At 36.8% G+C, this 24,469-nt stretch overlaps 2 protein-coding genes across 2 annotated transcripts in view; one reads left to right on the top strand and one right to left on the bottom strand.

Annotated features, from left to right (window-relative positions):
* Positions 1 to 24,469, top strand: part of PHKB (phosphorylase kinase regulatory subunit beta) — a 141,913-nt gene that overhangs the window by 50,108 nt on the left and 67,336 nt on the right. Inside the window, exons 7-11 of the mRNA XM_081807891.1 lie at positions 6,420 to 6,524; positions 14,892 to 14,987; positions 16,095 to 16,292; positions 19,808 to 19,865; positions 20,651 to 20,728. Coding sequence (XP_081664017.1) covers positions 6,420 to 6,524; positions 14,892 to 14,987; positions 16,095 to 16,292; positions 19,808 to 19,865; positions 20,651 to 20,728 — 535 coding nt within the window. The remainder of the gene's footprint in view (positions 1 to 6,419; positions 6,525 to 14,891; positions 14,988 to 16,094; positions 16,293 to 19,807; positions 19,866 to 20,650; positions 20,729 to 24,469) is intronic.
* LOC102746541 (phosphorylase b kinase regulatory subunit beta) overlaps positions 1 to 24,469 on the bottom strand; it is a 249,833-nt gene that overhangs the window by 174,075 nt on the left and 51,289 nt on the right. The gene's annotated exons all lie outside the window — the stretch shown is intronic.

Genomic DNA, 24,469 nt, shown 5'->3' with positions numbered 1-24,469 from the left:
TCCTCCTCCAATTCCCCCCCCTTCATTTTTCCCTTCCTGCTATCTTCTTCTTTTTTTTTTTTTAACATATAATGTATTATTTGTTTCAGAGGTACAGGTCTGTGATTCAACAGTCTTACACAGTTCACAGCACTCACCATAGCACGTACCCTCCCCAATGTCTATCACCCAGCCACCTCATCCCTCCCACCCCCCACCACTCCAGTGATCCTCAGTTTGTCTCCTGAGATTAAGAATTCCTCCTATCAGTGAGGGCATATGATACATGTCTTTCTTTGATTGACTTATTTCACTCAGCATAATACCCTCCAGTTCCATCCACGTCATTGCAAATGGCAAGATCTCATTCCTTTTGATGGCTGCATAATATTCCATTGTATATATATACCACATCTTCTTTATCCATTCATCTGTCAATGCACATCTTGGCTCTTTCCACAGTTTGGCTATCGTGGACATTGCTGCTGTAAACATCGGGGTGCACGTACCCCTTTGGATCCCTACATTTGTATCTTTGGGGTAAATACCCAGTAGTGTAAAAATAGAGCTACTATACGACCCAGCAATTGTTATTTTCTGTTTTTAATGTCATTGATTTCTGCTCTTATCTATCTATATTTTTCTGTTTGCTTTGAGTTTATTTTGCTCTTTTTCCAGGTTCTTTATGTTGGAGCTTAGATAATTGATTTGAGGCTTTTTTTCTTTTTTCTAGGATATGCATTTAGTGTTATAAATTTCTCTCTCAGCATTGCTTTAGGTGTGCTACACAAGCTTTGATGTTATATTTTCCTTTTTATGTTAAGTATATTCTTTTAATTTCACCTGAGACTTCCTCTTTGACCCATGTGGATTTTGTAGATGGGCATGTATTGTTTTGTTACAAGTGTTGGTAGATTTTTTTGTTGTCTTTCTGTTGTTGATCCTAGTTTGATGCCATTTTAGTCAGAGAACATGTTATGATTTCAGTTCTTTTATATTTTTGAGGTCTTATTTATGGCTAAGATATGATCTGTCTTAGTGTATGTTGATTGGCACTTGAAAAAAAGTTGTACTCAATTCGTATTATGTAGATTTTTATTAGTCAGCTTGAGCTATCGGTAGCTTAAAGAATAGGAATTTATTTATTATAGTTCTGGAGGCTAGAAAGTCCAAGAGCAGGACCAAAGTGCCACCTAATTTGATTCTCTAGTGAGGACTGTCTTTCTGGTTTACAGATAGTTACCATCTTACTATGTCCTCTCATGGGCAAGAGGGAGAGAGAAAGGAAGATCTCTGATATCTCTTCTTATAGGGATACTAATGCCATCATGAAGGCCACACTCTGATGATCTAATCTAAACCAGATTACCTTCTAAAGGCCTCATATTCAAATATATAAAACTGGAGGTTGGGGCTTCAGTGTATGTGTGTTTGGGGGACATAATTTGGTCCACAGCAGGAATGTTATAAAAATATTGATGAGATTCTGCTGGCTAATGGTTCTTCTATATCCTTTCAAATTTTATGCCTAGTCTTTCTACTAATTGTTGAGAAAGGAGTATTGAGTCTCCAACTATAATTGTGGTTTTGTCTATTTGTCCTTTTAGTTCTATCAGTTTTGCTTCACATATTGTGCAGCTCTTTTATTTGGTGCATGTACATTTAAGATTGCAATGTCTTGGGGCGCCTTGGTGGCTCAGTCGTTAAGCGTCTGCCTTCGGCTCAGGTCATGATCCCAGGGTCCTGGGATCAAGCCCGACATGGGGCTCCCTGTTCAGCGGGAAGCCTGTTTCTCCCTCTCCCACTCCCCCTGCTTGTGTTCCCTCTCTCACCGTGTCTCTCTCTGTCAAATAAATAAATAAATCTTGTAAAAAACCTCTGAAACAAATAATGCAATATATGTTAAGAAAAAAAAAAAGAAGAAGGTAGCAGGAGGGGAAGAATGAAGGGGGGAAATCGGAGGAGGAGACGAACCATGAGAGACGATGGACTCTGAAAAACAAACTGAGGGTTCTAGAGGGGATGGGGGTGGGAGGATGGGTTAGCCTGGTGATGGGTATTGAGGAGGGCACGTTCTGCATGGAGCACTGGGTGTTATGCACAAACAATGAATCATGGAACACTACATCTAAAACTAATGATGTAATGTATGGGGATTAACATAACAATAAAAAAATTAAAAATAAAAAAAAAACAACAAAAAAACAAAAAAAAGATTGCTCTGTCTTCTTGGTGAATTGACCATTTAATCATTATATAATATCGCTCTCAGTCTCCAGTAATTTTCATTGCTCTGCTGTCTACTTTATCTGATATTAAATAGTCACTCTTGCTTTTTGAAATTAATGTTTGCATGATATTTCTTTTTTTATCCTTTTACTTTCGGTCTGCTTATATTGTTACATTTGAATTGAGTTTCTTATTGGATGATATATAATTGGGTCCTGGTTATTTTTGTTTTTTGATCTTTTTTAAGATTTTATTTTTTTATTTGAGAGAGAGCACAAGCAAGCACAAGTAGGGGGAGGGACAGAAAGAGAGGGAGAAGCAGACTTCCTGCTGAGCAGGGAGCCCGATGTGGGGGTTCAGTCCCAGGGGCCTGAACTGAAGGCAGATGCTTAACCAACTGAGCCACTCAGGCACCCCGGGTCATATTTTTAAATCAACTCTGCCAGTTTTTCTTTTAATTGATATAGTTAGATCCTACTGATATGTTTGGGGTTAAGTCTGCCATTTTATTTCTGTTTTGTGTTTATTCTCTCTGTTTTTCATTTCTCTCTTTTTCTTTTTCTACCTTCCTGTGGGTTCTTGAACATTTTTTAGAGTTCCATTTTGATATATGTATATTGGATTTGAATGTATCTTTTTGTGTAGTTTTTTAGTGGTTGCTGTAGATATTACATTATTTATACACAATAGGTCAGCTTATTGATGTCATCATTGTACCAGTTGGAGGGAAATAGAGAATTACCCTTGCCCATCTATAATATAATTATCTTAAATATTTCTTCCCCATACATTTAGAACCACAGTTTTACAACTTTTGCTGTAACTATTACACATAATTTATAAAATGTAAGAGGAGAAGAAAAGCCTGTTATATTTACCCATATTTTTGCTTACCATATTCTTTCTTCCTTTTTGATTGTTCCAAGGTTGTTGTTTTCTTTCCCTCTTTCGTCCTATCATTTCCTTTCTGTTTTGAGAACTTATTTTAGTCACACTTTTAGAGTAGATCTGCTAGTGACAGATCTCTTATTTTTCTTTTATCTGAGAATGTCTTGCTCAGCTAGATAGGTAAATTAATAGATGATAGATAAAAGAATGTGTTTACGCATGTAAAATTCTGGGTTGACAGTTCTTTTCTTTTAGTGCTTGAAAACTTTCATGCCACATCTTTTTAGCTTTCATGGTTTCTTATAAGTCACTCTTATTCATTTGTTTTTCCTTCTATAGGTCAGGTGTTTTTTTCTGGCTACTTTCAAGATTTTTTTTACAAGATTTTTTATTTTTAACTAATCTCCACACCCAACCTGGGGCTTAAAATCATGACCCTGAGCTCACTCCACCCCCTGAGCCAACCAGGTGCCTCTTTTTTTTTTTTTTTTTTTTCAGGTGCCTCTTTTTTAAGATTTTTAATTTGTATTAGTTTTCAAAACTTATGATGTGTCCTAGCATGGATATTTTTATTTTATTCTGTTTGAGTTAGCTGCTTGAATCTGTAGCTTTTGTCTTTTGCTAATTGGGAAGTTCTCTACCATTATTTCAAGTACTTTTTTTAGCCCTGCCCTCTTTCTCCTCTCCTTCATGGAGTCCAGTGACATGAATGTTAGATGTCCCACAGGCCCCTGAGGCTCTCTTCATTTTTTTTTTAACAGTCTGTTTTCTCTCTTTTGCTCAGATTGGATAATTTTTATTATTTTATCTTCTAATTTAGTTATTTTTTCTTCTGTCTTTTCCATTCTGCCATCAATCCTGTCTATGGAGCTTTTTTCTTTGATTATTGTATTTTTCAATTCTAACAGTTTTGCTGAGACTATCCATTTCTTAGCTGAGGCTTTCTGTCTTTTCATATGTTTCACTCATATTCATAATTGCTCAATGAAGCATTTTTATCATGGCTGCTTTAAAATTTTGTCCCATAATTCTAACATCTTTTTCATTTCAGTGTTAGGATTTATTGATTGTCTTTTTCATTCAACTGGAGATCTTTCTGTTTTTAGATATGATGAGTGATTTTTTTTATTGAGACATGGACATTTAGGTATTATATTATAAGGCCCTGAATCTTTTTTTTTAACTTTTTACTTTAACTGTATTTTATTGATACCACTCTGGTAGGGGCAGGGGACGGGAGCATCACTGTTATTGCCAGGTGAGAATGTATTGCCGGATTTTTTGTTGACATCCAAGATGGAGAACCTTTGTTACTTCTGGGTCTGGGTGGGATGTATATTTCCCCGCTAGGCCTCCACTGATAACCTCCCTAGCTGGAAAGGATAGGAATGCTTCATTACTTATTCCCAGTTGGCCTCCACTTACATGATAGGGAAAGGGTGTAGTCTCCTTACAGCTGGGCATTAGTGAAAGTCCTGACTGTCCATTGGACCTCCCCTGATGCCATCCCAGCAGGACAAGGAGGTTCATTTCAATACTGATGGGTAGGAGTGGAAATCTAGGCTCTCCGTGTGATCTTCACAGTATGAGGAGGGGAGACTTCTTACCACCCATTGGGAATGAAAGGTCTTGGCTTCCTCCTTGGACTTTTGTGACACCATCATAGCCAGGAGGATTGGTGAATGGGTATGGTTCCTCATTATAGACTCTGGAATGTAAAAGTCTAGGTTTTCCACTCAGCCTTTATAAGACTAGGTAGGGCTAAGGCCACAGTTTTTTTCTGAATGGTTTTTGTCTAAAAGTTTTCTGTTTTGCTAGGCTGCCCTTTTCCTGGTCCTTTGGCTAGAAAAAGCAGGCTTTTGTTGGGGCTTTTTGTGTATGCACCTACTGACATTCCTAATTGTTGGCTTCTTTATCTTTAAGTCTGTTATATATGAGGCAAAAAGGAAACTCAGAGTGTTTACCACGGTGTTGTTCCTAGAATCTTGAGGTTCTTAGCCAGTCTGCCTTATTTCCATTTTCTGAGCCTTTTTATGTTGCTTACATAGTGTCCAAGGTTTTTAGTTATATTTAGTGAGAGGCATTTGGGAAAGTTATGTCTACTCCACCTTTCCATCCATGTATTTCAAAATAAATTTCCCACCTTTTTCCATTCTTTCAGAATAAGTTTCCCTATTCTGTAATAAAAGTAGTGCTTACGATGACATGAATAACTCAGAACAGTGGTTCTCAAATTTAAAGCACATTCAAGCACCTAGAGGGCTTTTAACACTGATTGTCGGATCCCACTCCCAGAGAGGAGTGAGAACTGGCATTTCTAGTAAGTTCCCAGGGAATGCTGCTGCTCTGGGGACCACACTTTTGTAATGACTGCTTTAAAGAAATGCTTGATTCTTTAAAGAAATGATGATAGACCATGATTTTCAAAAGATATTAATGGCACATGCAGTTGCTTTAAGTAAAAACAAAAAGATTGCGATAAGTATAATAAACTAGATATTTGATCTAAAATATTTAAAGGTTATATTTAAAGGTTGACATTTATAAGATGACAGTGTCACACTTCTTTTCAGATTTTATTTTATTTTAAAGATTTTATTTATTTGTCAGAGAGAGAGAGAGAGAGAAGCACAAGCATGGGGAGCGGCAGGCAGAGGGAGAAGCAGGCTCCCTGCTGAGCAAGGATTCTGATGCGGGACTTGATCCCAGGACCCTGGGATCATGACCTGAGCCGAAGGCAGACACTTAACCGACTGAGGCACCCAGTGTCCCGACAGTGTCACATTTTTAATGAAATTGAGATCTTCCCATTTTTCAGCACTATTGTATATGGCATTTGAGCGGCCAAAGGAGTACACATTTTATACAAAGAGAAGCATATGGCAAAAAATGAGAGGTGTGGTGATCAGTTGTTCTTTGAGTATAAAATAATGCCTATTTCATTGGACCCTAAGCTAAGAATGTCAGGAAAGCTCTGTTAAATTGATCTGAACTAAAGATGCCCAGCCTGGTTATTACTGAGTACATGTCATCATAATACACCTTCCTCTAAAGTTCATCTTTTTTTTTTTTCCTTGAGTTACTGAATATAAATGATACTGGGATTAAAATTACTCCCATCAATAGTATGACCATTTGTCTAGATCAAGGTGAACTTAGAAATATTTTTCCCAAAAGATCACTAACCATAAAAAAGAAAAATTAAAATAGTGAAATGTCAGATTAAAGTGTCTTACACATTTTTTTCTCATGGAAGTTGTTATAAGTGTTAATAAAAAAACTTGCTTGTGAATATTCATTAGATAATGGTTCTTATTTTGTAGCCAGACATCAGAATTCTAAAGTATTTCCTTTTCTCTTTTAGCTCTGTTGGCTTAGCAAAAGCAGCTCTAGAAGCAATTAATGGATTCAACCTCTTTGGCAACCAGGTAAAAAAAAAAAAAAAACACAACAGGAATATCAACAACAAACTGATTATTTTGTTGAATTGCATGATTAATTAATTTGGCCATTCATTTATGAAGTCATTCCTTATGATCAAAGAATGTCTGAAATTTATGTAGCAGCTCATGGTTGACCAACCTTTCCTTTGAGTAAGTTTGCCAGTTAAATTATATTTTTCTAACTAAAAAAGCATTGCTTAATTTAAAAATAGCTTTTGATAAAGAATTCTCATTTTCTTTGTTCAGTAGCTTTTCCCTCAAGTCTCTTGTTGAACTTTCACATTTTTATTTCTCTCTCCCTCTTTTTTTTTTAAGTAAACTCTAGGGGTGCCTGGGTGGCTCAGTCGTTGGGCATCTGCCTTTGGCTCAGGTCGTGATCCCGGGGTCCTGGGATCCAGCCCCGCATCGGGCTCCCTGCTCAGTGGGAGGCCTGCTTCTCCCTCTCCCACTCCCCCTGCTTGTGTTCCTGCTCTCACTCTCTCTCTCTGTCAAATAAATAAATAAAATCTTCAAAAAAAAAATATATATATATAAAGTAAACTCTATGCCCATCATGGGGCTTGAATTAACAACCCCAAGATCAAGAATTTCATGCTTTACCAACTGAGCCAGCCAAGCACTCTGTTTTCACATTTTTAAATATTCCTGACATTACAAACCATATATTTTCTGTGTCAGTTCCCATGTTGATTTCAATTTAATGTATATCAATGTGTATCTCATGCAGAGGGGAATTTGTGTAATATGTGCAGCCAAAGAATTGGAAACTTTGATCCTAGCTTAACCCTCAGCTACCTGTAATTTTATGTCTAAATCTCTTTTTCTTTGAGATAAAAAGGAAACCCTGAGGGTTGCCTTAAATTTTCATAAGATGTTTAACGAGTTTCTGCACCTAATCAAGTGACCATGGACTGGGTTGTCAATGGAAGGCAATAATATGTAGGAATACAGGTTACTTTTCTGAATCAAGGAGTAGGCTAATTTTCTGTAGCAATTTTTGTGGATTTCTAAGATGGGAGGGTAAAGGAAGTTTCCAACTGATACTGTAAATAACCCTAAGCTGTTAAAATGCTAAGTCAGTGAAGATAAATTTTAAGAACTTACGCAGATCTGCAAAATGTGGCATGGTTTCTATTATGGCAGTTATAATACTATGCACCTGAAGTCTTGAATTTAAGAAAGTTCAAGTTGGAGTATAGTAGCAAACTGCCTCTCTTCCCCTCCCTACATACACAAACTGTCCTTTCCTCTCACTCCAATTTCCTCTGGAGTATGGCTTCTGATTATATCCAGGACATGAAGAATGAAGAATAAGCACAGACATGAAGAGATTGGGAAGAGGGGAGCAGCACCTCATTCTGGTTCCCAAGAGGTGACTCTAAATCACCCACTCCCATACTCTTATTCTTCTCTCAAGACCTCTGGCTGGAGACATGGAGGGATCAGAGCTTGTGGGGACTTAGGGGTTTTTGAGCCAATTGAAAATCATGAATATTAATAATAGACCTCTCCTGGAGAGTCTTCCTTCCTCTGGCACTGATTCCTGGGCTTGTATCAACATTTCCCTCTCCCAGGAAGAGTCAACATACTCAGGGAAATTCCACATGTATCTTTCAATGCTTTTCGTTTCCTTTTACCCCTTCCTCACTCAATACATTCATTTAAATGTGTATATATTTATGAATGTGTGTGTGTAAATATAAATATGTAGAGAATATATATATATATATGTGTATATATATATATATATAATAGAGGGAGAGATAGATAAGTAGGGATTGATAGATAGGAAGGAAAGAAGGGAGGGTAATATGGCATAAAGGAATGATGTTGTTTTGGGAGTCAGGAAACAGAATCACTGTATGCTCCGTACTCCCACTAGTGAGTTCTGTAACTTTGGCTATTTACCTGTGTCTCAGCTTCCTCCTCTGAAAAGGTAGAGGTAATGATACTAGGACCTAACAGAGAAGGTTTTCATACAATTAAAAAACAGTTAGCACAGTGTTTGGCAAAGATTAAACCCTCAGTAAGTGTTATCTCTTGTTACCATTAATGAATTACTGGTAATCCTAAAGAAAGGAAATGAAGAGATTGGACTGGAAAACCTCTAGAGAGTATCTCAAAGAGATGGAGAAGAGTCATGGACTAAACCAGTAATGTTACAGCAACAGTCTGGAAAGATGCAGGTCTTGCTCTTCTGTTCTCCATGGCCTACCAGATAGTGGCTGAGTGGAGTTGTGTGTTTAGTGAAGTAGTGGTCAGCTCTTTTTTGCAGCTGTGCCATCTCCTTTGATGTACTGGAATCTTAGCACATGTAGCTTATGTATCTGGTATATACCCCCTCCACCTACCTAGATACCCACACACATAATGGCACCTTTCCCAACTCCTTATCTCTCAGGGCTCTACCTTCAGCCTGCTTTTCCCAGAAAGCTCTCATAGAGCTCTTAGCCATAACTCTAAAAGCACTGAATTGATTTTTTTTTTAAGTTTTTTTTTTTTTAAGATTTTATTTATTTGACAGAGAGAGAGACACAGCAAGAGAGGGAACACAAGCAGGGGGAGTGGGAGAGGGAGAAGCAGGCTTCCCGCCGAGCAGGGAGCCCGATGTGGGGCTTGATCCCAGGACCCTGGGATCATGACCTGAGCCGAAGGCAGACGCTTAACAACTGAGCCACCCAGGTGCCCCTGAATTGATTTTTTATGCATTCTGATTTTGAGTTATAAGTATATTGCCAGTATTGTTACCCAGCCATAATTTCTCAATCTTGGCTGTGCATTGGAATTATTTGAGGAACTTAAAAAACAATACTGATGCATGGGCTCTAGTCCTAAAGATTCTGATTGAATTGGTCTGGGGGAGGCCTTGGTGTTGAAGTTTTCCTGTACTGCCCAGGAATTCTAATTTGCAGCCAAGGATGAGAACAACTGCTCTAAGCAGAGTTCATATATTTTTTTTAAATTTTATTTATTTATTTGTCAGAGAGAATGAGAGAGAGCGCACACAAGCAGGGGGAGCGGCAGACAGAGAGAGAAGCAGGCTCCTCACGGAGCAAGGAGCCCGATGTGGGTCTCGATCCCAGGATCCTGGGATTATGACCTGAGCCGAAGGCAGATGCTTAACTGACTGAGCCACCCAGCCACCCAGAACTCTCCCAAAGCAGAGTTCATTCTTGACCTTGTTTAACTTGTGTCTGTTTCCAGCAGAGCTATATACCAAATGTTCACTGACTTAACTATTCCTTGATTATTTCAGGTAGAAATTTAGACAAATAATGTTTTATTCCTGTAGCCACACAGATGTTACCTATTACGAGTAGAACCCCTCTTTGTCTTCCATTTTTCTTGGGTAATATCAGAGGGAATCCTAGTTTTGCAAATTCCCATCACTACAGCAGTTAAATTAAAAAGATACCTGCTAAACAGCACATTTAAAAGTGCATGTGATCTTTTTAGTGTTTAATCATCTTATAATATTGCTTCATGTACTTAAAAGAGACCGCAGCTCTTTTAAGTACATGAAGTCAGTAGCTAGAAAAGTCAGTAGCTAGAAAAAGAACTAATATAACAAATGTTTTTATTCAAATGAAAACCCAAAGAAACCTCTTCAAGACTTGAGGGATTTCAGGTCACATGGGTATTCTCAGTTATTTCTAACAACTATTGATACAGTGTTTTGAAAGACCTGCTCATGTGTCTTTAAATTAATTTAGAGCTTTCAAAAAATGCTTCTGTTGGTGGCAACTCAGAGAGTAATAGATCTTTGGAGCTGGAAGGGCCTGTCTCTCAAAATGAGTGGTCAGAGAGTTGAGATGGCTTTTTGCAGGTCATGAAACAGAGGCAAAACCAGGAATTAAACCAAAGCCACTTGGTAATGAATCTAGAATATCAGCTATCAGTACAGGAAATCTTCGATCTTGAATGCTTTCCACCTTTGCAGCTGTGCTTTTCCTTGGAAAACTCTTAAGGCATTTCTTTTTTTGAGTTAAATTAAAATTTTCATTGAGATAGAATTGATATATAAAATTAATTTCAGGTGTATGACAATGACTGGATATTTGTATATATTGCAAAATGATCACCACATTAAGTCTAGTTAACATCCATCAACATACATAGTTAGAATTTTTTTTCTTATGATGGGAACTTTTAAGATCTATTCCCTTAGCAACACTCAAATATACAAATACAATATTATTAACTATAGTCACCATGCTGTACATTACATCACCAAGATTTATTTTATAACTGAGAGTTTGTACCTTTGACCGCACTATTTTCTTAAATACTGAACTTTTGAAGGAGGTATCCATATATGAAAAATGTGAAAGGCTTGCCTTTTGCCCTTTGTGTACTTCAGTGTATAAGATGAATGTTAATTTTTATTTTTATGGGGATTATTGGGTGGAAAAGCTTTTCGTTTTCATTATTACTATCATGTGTTTCTACTTCCTTTCTTTTTTTAAATATTAGACTTGCTTTATTATTCAAGAAAAAAACCCATTATTTAAATATTTACTCTGAATAAAATCTTAAAAAAAAAAAAAGGGACGCCTGGGTGGCTCAGTGGGTTAAGCGTCTGCCTTGGGCTCAGGTCATGATCCCAGGGTCCTGGGATAGAGTCCTGCATCGGGGTCCTTGCTCAGCAGGGAGCCTGCTACCTCTGCCTGCCGCTCCCCCTGCTTGTGCTCTCTCTCTCTCTGACAAATAAATAAAATCTTTAAAAAAATAAAATAAATATTTACTCTGAAACTATTTTCAAAACTTATTTTCCTTTGTGAGAGAATATCTAAGAAGAAAATATGATAAAATGGCCTAATTTCTTTACTGATAAGTTTATAATAAAGGCTAATTTTAGCATTTAGAAATATAACTCATATAATCCTCAATGTGAGAATTATGTATTTCATCATGGTTTCAATATATATTCTGTATAAATATATATTATGTATAAAGAAATATATATATATAAAGAAATATTATTAGAAGTAATATTTAAATAAATCATAATTTACACTCAGCAAATGCCATTGACATTGTTAGCAACAGTTTTGTGATTCCTGGCTCTGAGTCTCAGCTCTCCTCTTCTGAAACCTTGAGAATTAACACTCAGGTTCATCTCTTTCTGTAGTTTGAAAATTCCATTATGTGAGTAGGACCTTCTGTAGAGAAAAGAAGCCTGGCTTGTGGGAGGGGCTACTAGAGGCTACTGTTTGGTCAGTGTGTAAAAGTGGGCCATTATGCACCCATAGCCATGGTGCATGGGGTAAGGCTCATCAACAAATATCATTTCTGTAGGAATTCACTTTCCAGGATCTGCCACAAAGCTAAGAGACAGCCTGATGCTGAACTAGGGAAGAATGTGGTGTCATCAGCCTGGTGTTGGTTTTGTTTTAGGAAGAATAGAAAAGATTTCATGTATAGTAGATATACTGACCAGTTTCATTGTTTGATTGTTTGATGCTGGATGAGGGTAGCAAGCCCATTAGCTCAGGTTCAGAGAAGTGATTAATGGGGAAAAGAAAGACCCAGACAGTCTTTCTGAAATTCAAATAATTTCACTTTGAATTGAGACTAAAGAGATCAGCAGTATCTTATGGTCATAGATGTCACCTTGGTACCATCTCAGAAATGTTTGTTGTGGTCTTGGAGCCTGGAGTAGATGGTTCAGTGCAGCTCTTACCCACCACTGAAACTCAAGTCCCCATGACAGTAGTCAGGTTGAATCAAATTCTAGTGTATTTACTAGGACACAATTGCAGAAACTCAATTTGGGGATTAAAGTTTGAACTACCAGTCTTAAAATATGTTCTTTTGCTGGAGTTGGGATATTATGGCAGATTTGTGATGATTTTAGAATATGGAAGATTAAAATAAAATATCCAAAGCTAATCAGATATTTTACAATGACATATGTATATATAAAACGTCCTTTCATATTATGTGTCTTTAATTGGAGAAGTTAAGATACTAACAGATGAGCTGAGGCCAGAATCTAAAGGTGATGACTGGAGAGATTACTCATATTATGAAAAGTGTTCAAAGCAATGGAGACATATGTAGCTTCCTTTGAAATTTACAGTCCTAAAATTAATGTGTCTGATAATTTAAGGAAGGTGATAATTAACTCCATATGTAGGTTTTCCTTGATGGCTTTTAGCAAAAGTTGATTCTGATAAGGAATAGTGGCTTTGGATGCATTTTATTCTCCTGTAAACCTGGGTTGTATACCTAAAGCATGGTATATTTTTTAAGAGGTTAGCCAAACAATACAGTTAACTAACCTTTGATCTCAGTGTTAAAGTATGGTAACATTATGAGATTATTTTTCCTTTTGTGCATACTTCTTAGAGGCTGGCAGAGAAAGAGACCTTAACAAATACTTTGAATTTAGGTAAATAAGCCACTGATTTTGGCCAGAAAATAGAAGCTGTTTATATTAATCAAATAATGTCAGGAATTGCCAAATTTGCCATTTTACTTCATTATTTATAAGTTTACCTACTTAGACTTTATCTTTTAAAAATTCAATTCAATTTGGCATGCAACTAACTTTATTAATTATCAACCTAAGGATAAACCATAAGTCCTATTTTCTATACTCACAGATTCCCAACATCTCATACCCATTTATTTCTCTGCTGCTTTGTTCTAACCACCCTACTTGCTCCCCGAACCACCCAAATTCATAATTCTAGTTTACCTTCTCCAGAAAGTCCCCCAAGTTCCCTATTATTTTTCTCCTATTAATTTAAGAGGTTTATTATCATTAGTATTCTTTCATCTAGGCCAGTCATTTGGAACATAATTGTGTATTGTCATGTGCAATCTTTTTGTTTTGCTTTATTCATCTTGTTTAGGGACTATATATCACCAGGGTCTGTTCCTTGAGAGAAGAGATCAAGTCCTATCTTGTTTATTTTCCTCAAAGGAGAGAGCACTTGACTCTGACAGTGATAGCTACTGCAGCAAACTTTTGTTGGGCTCAATTTTGTGGGTAGAGATGAGTAGTTGAGATTTTCAAATTGTAGGAAGGACAGTTAAGCATTAATCTCATTGTTGAGAGTCAGCTTCACTCATTCGTTATTCATTTATTAATTATCAGAGTTAAGAGAGATTTAAGAAGTGATACCATGAATGAAAAATTATTCTATTTTATGAGCTAATATTCATGTATGAACAGGTTAACAGGAAAAATATACGTATAGTGAATCTGATATTTGGATGTAGGGCCTAGTAGTCCTAGATTTGGGCTGTCAGTCTAAGTGATTGATTGATTCTAGGTATTTTAGTTTCAGGGTGAATACATCTTCGAAGTTGGTTTAAATTTGGTTGAGATTTAGAGGATAATATTAAAGTAACGTGAAAGTTATAAGAGTTCTCTTCTTCCTTTCTCCATGTATTTTTCTGAGTATTCTCTTATTATGGAAGTTACTTTGTATTCCAATTTCATTTCCTATGTTTTCAAAATATTTAGCTCCCCAGGAAAAGAGCAAAGCCATGTTTACTTATGACTATGCTCTTGAATATGGAAAGTACTAATGGCTAAATAGTAAACTTTTTAAAACTTGGTTATCAGACCAATTGCCATTTTTTTTGTTATCTTTTTAAGTTTTTGGTTCTTAGTGAAAGATATTTTTTAATGTGGGAAATTGTATAACTCAGTGGTTAAGACATGAGCTTCTATGTCAAAGACCTGATTTTTGAACCCTTGCTCTGTTAAACTAGGAGTTAGCATGTTCTTCATTAAAATGGGGATAATAATATCTACATATTGGGGATTAAGTGAGATAATCCATGTGAAGCATAAAGAACAGTGCTTAACATCATGAATATTAGCTAGCATTATGTGAATTATTATTATTAGAGATGCTCCTATCTTCATATTTTAATCAAATAGTTTTTACAGCTTTAATTCTAGATTGTATCTAAATTTTTATAGATTGATCATATAATCAGTGTTCTTTTTAAGACTGTATAATTCAGATTTTGCGCATCCTAATTAATTCTTGCTTCATTCCTTGCCAAAAATGCTAGATAAACTATTTTTATCTTTATTAAAACAAATATCCTTAATTGATTAGTTATCTTGTAATCACTACATTTTGAATTATAATAAGACTAAGGAGAAATAGGGAAAATGTAAAAATAACATTTATATTTTATGATTATAATATTAATGTTTATTACAAGAAATTTGAGGAATACTGAAAAAAGAGAAAATTAAAATCTTCTGTAATGCCACTCTCAAATGCAACCAATATTAATATGTTTGTGAAATTTCTTTATGTCCAGTATTCTACAGGTTCTTTTTTCTTGATTTAGGAAATGTTTTTTTCTCTCTCATTCCAGGGCTGTTCTTGGTCGGTTATATTTGTGGATCTCGATGCTCACAATCGCAATAGGCAAACTTTGTGTTCACTGTTACCCAGAGAATCAAGATCTCATGTGAGATATTTTTATAATAAACTAATATGAACTACCATTTATGATTGCTTCCCCAAAATAGTGCTTCAAATGTTAGAGGTTGCCAGAAGAGGAGAGAGAAATAAATGATGCCCCTCACTCCACTGTCCTGTAGAGGTTTGGTTCAGGAAGTGAGCAGAGCTGTGGACAGCTACTTTGTCCTTGGGTCTTTTGTAGAACTATAGAAAACTAGACCTATTTTTTGAGGAAGGGGTAGAGAGTAGCAACATTATACCAAAATGAATTTTTTGGTCATAGGGTATTAGAAAAATGTTTTTCATGATTTATCTTTCTTTTGAATAAAGTTACTTGCTTTGTTTCTTTTCTCTCATGTGATTCACCTTTAAACTTTTATATGCATGTAATACCTGATTACAGATTTTTCTAGGGGTTATTTGTGGCTCTATTCTTAGAAAACACCCCAAATAAAATAATTATTTAAAAAGTACAATTTTATAGAAATAATACAAGATTATGATAAACAGAACCCACAAATAAGCAAATAATAACAATATCCACTAATTATTTCACCACTCAATTATAGTTTTAGGGTGACATCATTTGGCTTTATGTTTCCACACATTTTTATGTACATATGTAATCTTTTTATTTTACAAGACTGGAAGAATATTGTTTATAATCCTTAATAACCTAGTTCCATGACTGGACATATTTCCATATATATAAACATTTCTACAATATAAAGTTTAATGGCTGCTAATTTACTCAGCTAATTGTTGACATTCAGATTGTTTTCTGTTTTTCACCATTATAAACCAATGTTATGGCAGACTGTTATAATTAGTAATTACTGGTGTTAAATTTTTGCACACTGCCTTAATTAATATCTTTGATTTTGAGTCCAGTGTTGAATCTTGAAAATACTCCTTATTAATGGATAAAGTTTTATCTCCTCTGTAAGGTTCACCAAACCATGTCATATAAATGTCTATCTGTCCCCTGGGGCACAGCAGTCTCACTGTCAGTTAGATAACCTTATTGACTTTTCATCTCCCTGATTCTCCTTGGGGTGTGTTGATCATATCACTGCAGGCATTTACATTCCCTTCTTTTTCTAATTGCACCTAGAACACAGATGCTGCCCTACTACCCTGCATCAGTTATCCTGCCTTTGCCCTGGATGATGAAGCTTTGTTTAGTCAGACACTTGATAAAGTGGTTAGAAAATTAAAAGGAAAATATGGATTTAAGCGTTTCTTGAGAGATGGATATAGAACATCATTGGAAGATCCCAACAGACGCTACTACAAACCAGCTGAAATTAAGGTATCAAAAAATATTCCATATCATAACAGAGTAGTCAAAAGCACTGATTCAGGAAACAGATGTCTTGGGTTTGAACTCTGGCTCTGCCACTTACTAGCTATTTGGCCTTGAGCAAGTTAATAAACCTCTGTGTGTTTAATATTTTTCATTGGTAAAATAATAATAGTACCTATTATTATTTGTCCTGTTACTGAGGTTCTTATGAGGATTAAATGAGTTAACATATCTCTAAAAGTGCTTCAAATAGTTCTTGACACCGAGTAAGCACTCAATAAGTGTTAGCCTTACTAGCAGTGAGGCCCATTTGCTCATATTGGGCCACAGTGATTCATTGGATGAATAATTTTTCAACTGCACTTTCAGTACTTTGCCTACCTGCTCCGTACCTTTTGCCTTATATAATAGAAAATATCTATTTGTGATTCAACTTTCAATCTTTTAAGCAAATGTTCTTTTTTTCTGTTTCACTTAGATATTTCCCTTTGAAATATAGTCCTCTAAATATTTAGTTTTAAAACATTTATTTCAAATTCACATACATACCACTTTATCTAGGTTTATTCTAGCTATTTTTAAGCTGTTCAGAAAACTATAACACTCAAAAAAAGGGTAAGCGTCTATCCACATTGCTGAAGATTTTCCTTTAGTGGTGTAGATTGAAAATTATTTTTGTAAGCATGGTCATAACTTTGAAGATAGGTAAGGGCCAATGAATCTCTATATAAAAAATGTTTAGGCAACATTGTACCTTATAATTTGTTAGGCAGTTAAATTCTGCTCTTTTAATATTTAATACACATGTAGTTTTGCTGGACAACTAGATAAGCTATTTGTCATTTTATTTAATTTCACAACTGACTATCATCTGGAAGCATTTGGAGCCATGTTATTGTGTGCATATTTGAAACTTTATAGCAGTCTGTTAGGTTGGGTCAAAAGATCCATTTATTTCTTAAACACCTTCAGATATTTCTTCTCTATTTAATACATTTCCTGAGCTGACATATAGCACTTACGTTTGAATCAGACCTGCTATAACTACCACCCTGCAAATTTTCATCTTTGGATCAGTCCAGTAAAGGTTCTCTGTCCGTGTACCAACTGCTGAGCCCCAGCACAGAAAGCCACAGCTCTAGGCAGGTGCCAGCCCAGATTCAGAACACCCGTCTTGATGCAGTCCACACTGTTGATTTTACCGCTTGTCGGCACTGCTGTGTGACTCTGCCAGGAACTCCCCTTACAAGCTTTTCCAGCTTTTTCCTATATCCAGTTTTTTTTGTATTCAGGTACCCAGACTTTACTTCTTAGGTCATTGCCTTTTATTTCTATTTGACCTCCTCCACGACCCCTATCCTTCATCCATCCCTACCTTCATCTCTCTTTGTCTCACAGAAGGTGTTGTCTGTTCTTCATCCTAGGGCTAACCCTCCATATGTACACCCCATCCTGTTCTCTTTTACTTCTTTGGGTTTCTTACTCTATCATTTGTTTTCTTCTCTAATAGAAGGATGTCTGTCTCTCTTTCTTTTTTTCCTCCTCATTTTCCTCACTTCTCCCTTCCTTCTGTCTTGCTCTTCCCCCAACTCCAATCAGCTTTTTTTCCTCAGCACAAGCACAATAATGTTCATTTAAAACAAAAACTTTTACTCCTCTCTTCCTCCAGTCCTCTCTCTCTTTGTAGCCACACTTCTGAAAAGCATAGTCTGTTCTTGGTGTGTCTCCTTGTCTGCCTCCTACTCACTCCTTCGTGTTATACCCAGCTCTTCTTCAACACTTTCCAGTAGCTGTGTTGGCTCCAGTCGGTTTAGGTCACTTGGTAGTGGATGATTTTCCGATCTTGTTTCACTGAATCTCTCCTTGGCATTTGAATGTTTTAACTGAGTCTTCTTTCTTGGAACATTCTCCATTTTCTGTGATCCCATTCTCTTCCTAATTCTCTTCTGTCATTGTCTTTTCAGGTTCTTCTTCTGCCACCCTCTAAACATTGCTCTTCTCCTGAGTTTCATCCTTAGTCCTATTCTTTTTTTATGCTATCCATGCAATCATAGCTTCAGCTATCACTTTTAACCCCAGATCTCCTTCTACCCCTGGGTGCCCTACCATGTATCCAGCTGCTTTTTGGACATCCTTACTTGGATGTCCTTCAGTCTGCTTCTGATCAATTCCCATTCTTTTGCCTAAGCCCCAAACCTGAGAGTCATTCTAAGCTTTTCTGTCTCATTCAGCTCTTTTTCACTCCCCAGGCCTAGCAGATTCAACCTCCTTTAAATCTTAATGTCTGTCCCTTCCTATTAACTCCTTGGTTTGGGCTATTGATTCATTAGCAAAGGATTTTGTGCCCCAGGAGACATTTGACAATATCAGCAGACATTTTTCATTGTCACAACTTAGTGGATGCTACTGGCATCTGGAAGATAGAGGCCAGAGATGCTAGTAAACATTCTGCATTGCATAGAACAGCCTGTACAACAAAGAATTATTTGGCCCAAAATGTCAATAGTGCTGAAATTGAGAAACCTCAGTTTAGGCTATCAAATTTTCTCTTTGGATTGCTTCCAAGTAGCATTCCAGCTGGTCTCCTTATTTCTTGCTCTAAAACTCTCTTCAGTACTGCCATCTGTCCAACTAGTGAGTAAATCTGATTCTGCTCAGTATTCATCAGTGGTTCCCTGTCACTTCCAGATCAAAGTCTCAATCTTTTAGCATGACCTTCCCAGGCCCTTCCTGAACTGGCTGGCCTGGCCCAGCCCACCTCTTGGGCATTAACTTTCTCAATTCTTGCTTGTTTGTTCCAAAAATACTGAATTGCTGGTAGTTTCTTTAGTAAACTTGTCCTCCCATGCCTCTGTAGTTTGTACTATTGTTTTCTCTACATGGAGTTCCCTTAGCTCATCTCTCCAGAGGAATCCATCAAGCCTTAACTGAAGCATCTCCTTTCCTATTATCCCTTCCCAACCCCTGGGCAGACTCAGGTATTTCATTTCCTGTGTTCCTGATATACCATGTATAAACATCTCATATGATACTATAGTTGTTTATTTACATGCCTGATTCCCCACTAGGCTAGGAGCTCTTGAGGGCAGGTTCTCTATTTTTTTGTCTTCATAGCCCTTTGTCTAGTTGGTGCCAGGTATTACTAAGTACTTAGTAAATATTTATTGAATGAATGATTACTGTGTGATGGATTAAATTATAAGTTTTGAGTAATAAGAGTTCTAAGAATTTTTTTAAAAGAACAATGAAACTACTTATATCAGTCCAATTTTGTTATTACTATATACTTCTATGTATATCCTATATACTATAATTGATTATAGTATATTAATTATATAGTATGTTAATTGATTATACTATATAGTATAATCTGTATACTTCTATGTATATCTTAACTTTGTTCTAAGGGTCATTCTATATATAATCGATTAATATATTTCTAATTAATATAATCGTTCTAACTAATATAATTGTTCTAACTGACTTCAGTGAAATTTTTAATATTTTATTTTATGTTTTAGCTGTTTGATGGCATTGAATGTGAATTTCCCATATTTTTCCTTTACATGATGATTGATGGTAAGTGAGCTTTTCTCCTAAAATTTAAGCTATAGGATATAAGTGGTTTAAAGAAAAGCAGATGAAATATGACCCTTTCAGCTAGCAAAATAGACTATACTTCAGTGATGTTAACTGCTCTGCATTTTTATATGTTGCTCTTCTGCTTCCTGAGGGAATATTAAATCATTTAAAGAATTAAAAAATACTTTGAAGTATTTAAGAAATGATACAAATATATTTTCATACTTGCAAAAAGAAATTTTTTATGAATAGTAATGGATATTATAATCTTTGACATTGTGAATATCTATAATATTTATACTTAAGAATAGAGAAATTTTAATTAAAATTCAATATTCTGTTCTAAATGCTAACATGATCTTCTAAAATCAGTTTCATGGAATAATATCATACATATTTGCATTACCTTTTTCCAATTTTATTTTTATCATTTACCTACAAAATTACCAAAATAATCATAACTGGGCTAGTAGATTTTTCCCCTTTTTTTTTTTCCTTTTTTTTTTTAGAGAGAGGGAGAGAGTGGAGGGAGAAGGGCAGAGGGAGAAGAAGGGAGATCTTAAGCAGGCTCCATGCCTAGCAAGGAGCCCCACATGAGGCTCCATCTCACAACCCTGAGATCATGACCTGAGCCTAAATCAAGAGTCAAATGGTTAACCGACTTAACCGTTCTAGTAGAGGTTTGGGCTAGTGCCCCATGGGCTAGTAGAGTTTTCTAAGGCAAAATTTCTGTGGTACTTATTGAGCTCAGATGCTATTGGATTTTATATTTTAAATTTTAGGAGTTTTTAGAGGCAATCCCAAACAAGTAAAGGAGTATCAGGATCTTCTGACTCCAGTACTTCATCAGACCACAGAAGGTATAGTTGGATTGTTTTTCAAGAAATTCTTCCTAGTATTTCCTTAATGTACCTTTGAAATGTTCCATTTTAAATATAACAATGTATATTAAATTGTAAAAAATGAATGGATCCTTCAATGTATTATAAAGAATAATCTATTAATTTGTAATTATAAGTGTGTTTTTATAAAAGGAGTTCATTGGGCAAGACAAGGATGAAGAATAAATTTAGGTGGTTATGGTTGTAGTAATTGCAAAATAGTTTGCCAGGTGGGCAAAGGTGCTTGTTCTGCTACCTACTATGAAACCCCCTCACTCTGTGTAGTGTGACAATAACATAGAGTGACTGATTTTTCTCCAGATCATCAGAAATGTTATGTTCAGGTGAATGCTGGCCCCTCCAGAGGGCTACCTTAAGAGGTTCTGCCATAGCCTAAAGGTACTACCATTGCCAGGAACATATTGGCCTCTTCTTTGAAGTTGCTTCTTGGACCTTTTGCATATTATTTTGAATGTCTGCCTTGTGCTAATGTATCATCCTTTGAGGATGGGATTAATATTTTAGAAATGGCTAAAAGACTTTTATGAGTAGTTTATTGGTTTTGGTTAAACACCAGCAGGGCCCATAAAAGAATGTAACTGATTTTTCAGTATGACTAGAAAACTAATTCTCAAAGAATTCCAAAGAAGAAGCTCCAGATACTTTGGGGATTTGAAGTATTAATAAAATAAGAACATATTCTCTTGAGTAAACAGCTTTGAAAACATTTATCTGAAAGTGAAAAATCATGATGTGTGGGTAACAAATGGGTGGTTCTGTGGACCCAGTGCACAAACTTGCAATTACAGCACTGGGCCACATTTCTCCCTCAGGTAAAGTTTGTGATATTCTTTATGGTTTTCCACAAGTATCTTCAAATAAAAACTTCACAATATGTGCTCACCCTTTAAAATACTTGTAATGTTAAAGTAGTGAAATATTTGTGGATAAACATTGAATTTCAAATAAATATTAATTTTTGAAACCAGTTATTTATATCTTTATACTCCAAGTAATAATTTGTCCAATGTGAGAAATAATGTAATGCATGCTGTAATGAATATAATATTTGAAATCCGACCCCTTGAATCAGATCTGTTAGTATACGGTTAGTATAGAATGTTGATGCATTGTAGGGTAATTTAGTGTACCACAGTTTAGTCTTTATCATGTTCAGAGAGTGATGTTCAAACTATTCTTTGTGTATCATAGACCTTTTTACTGGTTTTAGATACAAATATCACTATTGATTGCCTTTCTGAAAGGGGCTCAGGGAATGGAAAAGGCAGAATTCTAGGTGGGTCACTGTGGTCCCAGGATCCCAGGAGACACAGAAAGAACCAGGGTGCCTGAATCAATAGAGTGCCCAAGCAGTGGAGCGGGGAAACTGGTTACGGTCAGTGAGCCCAGGAGGGACTCTCAGCTCAGGTCCCCATAAACTGCAAGCCAGGCTGGTAGGGAGACTGCTCTTTGCCTGAGCACCCAGAAAAATACTGGGTTGTATGGGTCAGTTACCAACCCCTGGGAAGGTCCAAATGGCTGGGCCCATTACCGGGCAACAGCTCTCAGGGTGGCAGCAACTCTGGGAAGGACAATAGGGCGGCACCCAGACGGAACCTAGGAGTGGTGGGGCAGGGTGCATGCGCATGAGCCCACAAATGCTCCCAGTCCCGAAGACGCAAAATGCAGAGATGCTCGCGGGTCTCTGGGAATTCCCCCGGGAGAATTGCAGTCCCCGTGACCCTTGGGTTTCTGAGGAGCTTGGTGCACACAGAAGTGGAGACCCAGAGAGTTTGACCCAGAGAGTTTATTGAAGAAGGGGTCCGTGATCTTTTGGCTCTGGGCCAGGGATCCAGTCAAGGCCATTTTTGCTCTGACCCTCTGAAGAGGTGAGGAAAGCCACTGGGGAACAAAAGCCACACAGAGGACGAGCTCACCTTGAGCCCATCCCCCTGACAAGGTCTGACTAGGCAAAGAAACCTGAGAAGCAGAACAGGAGGCCCCTCCCCCAGAAGACAGACTGGAAGAACAGGTAAATGACAAGCTAATAGACCCCACAGACTGTAAAACTTCAGTACCAGGGGAAAATAATATATTGAGCTACAGGTGTTTCCTCACGACTTGTTTTTCCTTCAATATAAAATTTTCATTTTTTTTTTACCTTTTTCCTGTTGCAACTACATCCTTATTTTACCAATTTATGTTTCAAGTCACTTTTTAACCTTTTTTTTCACATCTACATTTTACAGATTTATGCCTCATTCTAGTCCTTTTTTCATTCTCTTAAATTTTATTTTATATATAAACATTGTTTTCTTTGCATTTTGGGGATGTAGTGTATTCTAACACACAGACCTAAATTCAGTCAGGAACAGATAGATCACCCTGCTTTGTCCACCCTGAGAGATTATACTCCCAACCCCTCCCCCCTCCCCCAGTTTTTATTGTTTTGTTCATTTCAGCTTTGTTCGCTTTTCTATGGTGGCTGCAGACCACTTCAGATTTTTTCTATGGTGCATTTTGCTTGGATCATGGTTGATATTTTGGACTTTGTTCATTCGCTGATCCATCTTTCCTTGGGCAGAATGACTAGAAGTAGGAACTCAACAACAAAGGAAGGAACCAGAGGCAATATTCTCTGCCACAGAGCTGATCTATATGGATATAAGCAAGATGTCAGAGATAGAATTCAGGATAGCAATTATAAAGTTAATAGCTAAGCTTGAAAAAAAGTATACATGACAATACAGACTCTGTAAGGGCGGAAATGATATCTAATCAGGCCGAACGTAAAAATGCTATGAATGAGATGCAGTCTAAATTGGATGCTCTAACAGCTAGGGTCAGTGAGGCAGAGGAGAGAATAAGTGATCTAGAGGACAGGTTGATGGAAAGCAAGGAAGTTGAGGAAAAGACAGGGAAACAACTCATAGCCCATGAAGAAAGGCTTAGAGAATTTAATGATGCCTTGAAAAGAACCAATGTCAGAATCATCAGGATCCAAGATGGGATGGAAAGAGAGAGGGCTAGAAAGTAGATTTGAGCAAATCATGGCTGAGAACTTCCCTAATCTGGGGAAGGAAACAAGCATTCATGTCCAAGAGGCAGAGCGGACCCCTCCCAAAATAAAAAAAAAACATATCAACACCCCAACATGTAATAGTGAAGCTTGCAAATCATCGAGCCAAAGAAGTTATCCTGAGAGCAGCTGGGGAGAGGAGATTAATATCAGACCTATCCACAGAAACCTGGCAGGCCAGAAAGGGCTAGCAAGATATATTCAGGGTACTAAATGAGAAGAACATGCAGGCAAGAATACTTTATCCAGAAAGGCTATCATTTAGAATGGAAGGAGAGAGAAAGAGTGTCCAGGACAGACAGACAGAATATGTGACCACCAAGCCAGGCCTGCAAGAAATAGTAAGGGGGATACTGTAAGGGAAAGGAGACCCCAAGAATAACATAGACCAGAAAGTAACAGAGACAATCTACAGAAACAGGGACTTTACAGGCAATACAATGGCACTAAATTCATATCTTTCAGTAGTTACTCTGAATGTAAATGGGCTGAATGCTCCCATCAAAAGACGCAGGGTTTCAGATTGGATAAAAAAGCAGGACTCATCCATATGCTGTCTACAAGAGACTCATTTTGAACCTAAAGACACCTCCAGATTGAAAGTGAGGGGATGGAGAACCATTTACCATGCCAACAGACCT

Source organism: Leptonychotes weddellii, chromosome 16, assembly GCF_054177405.1.
Source record: "Leptonychotes weddellii isolate Sample4059 chromosome 16, ASM5417740v2, whole genome shotgun sequence".
In the NCBI taxonomy this organism is placed as follows: Eukaryota; Metazoa; Chordata; class Mammalia; order Carnivora; family Phocidae; genus Leptonychotes; species Leptonychotes weddellii.
Note: the sequence above shows the minus strand (reverse complement) of the source record. Positions and strands in the feature narration are given on the sequence as shown.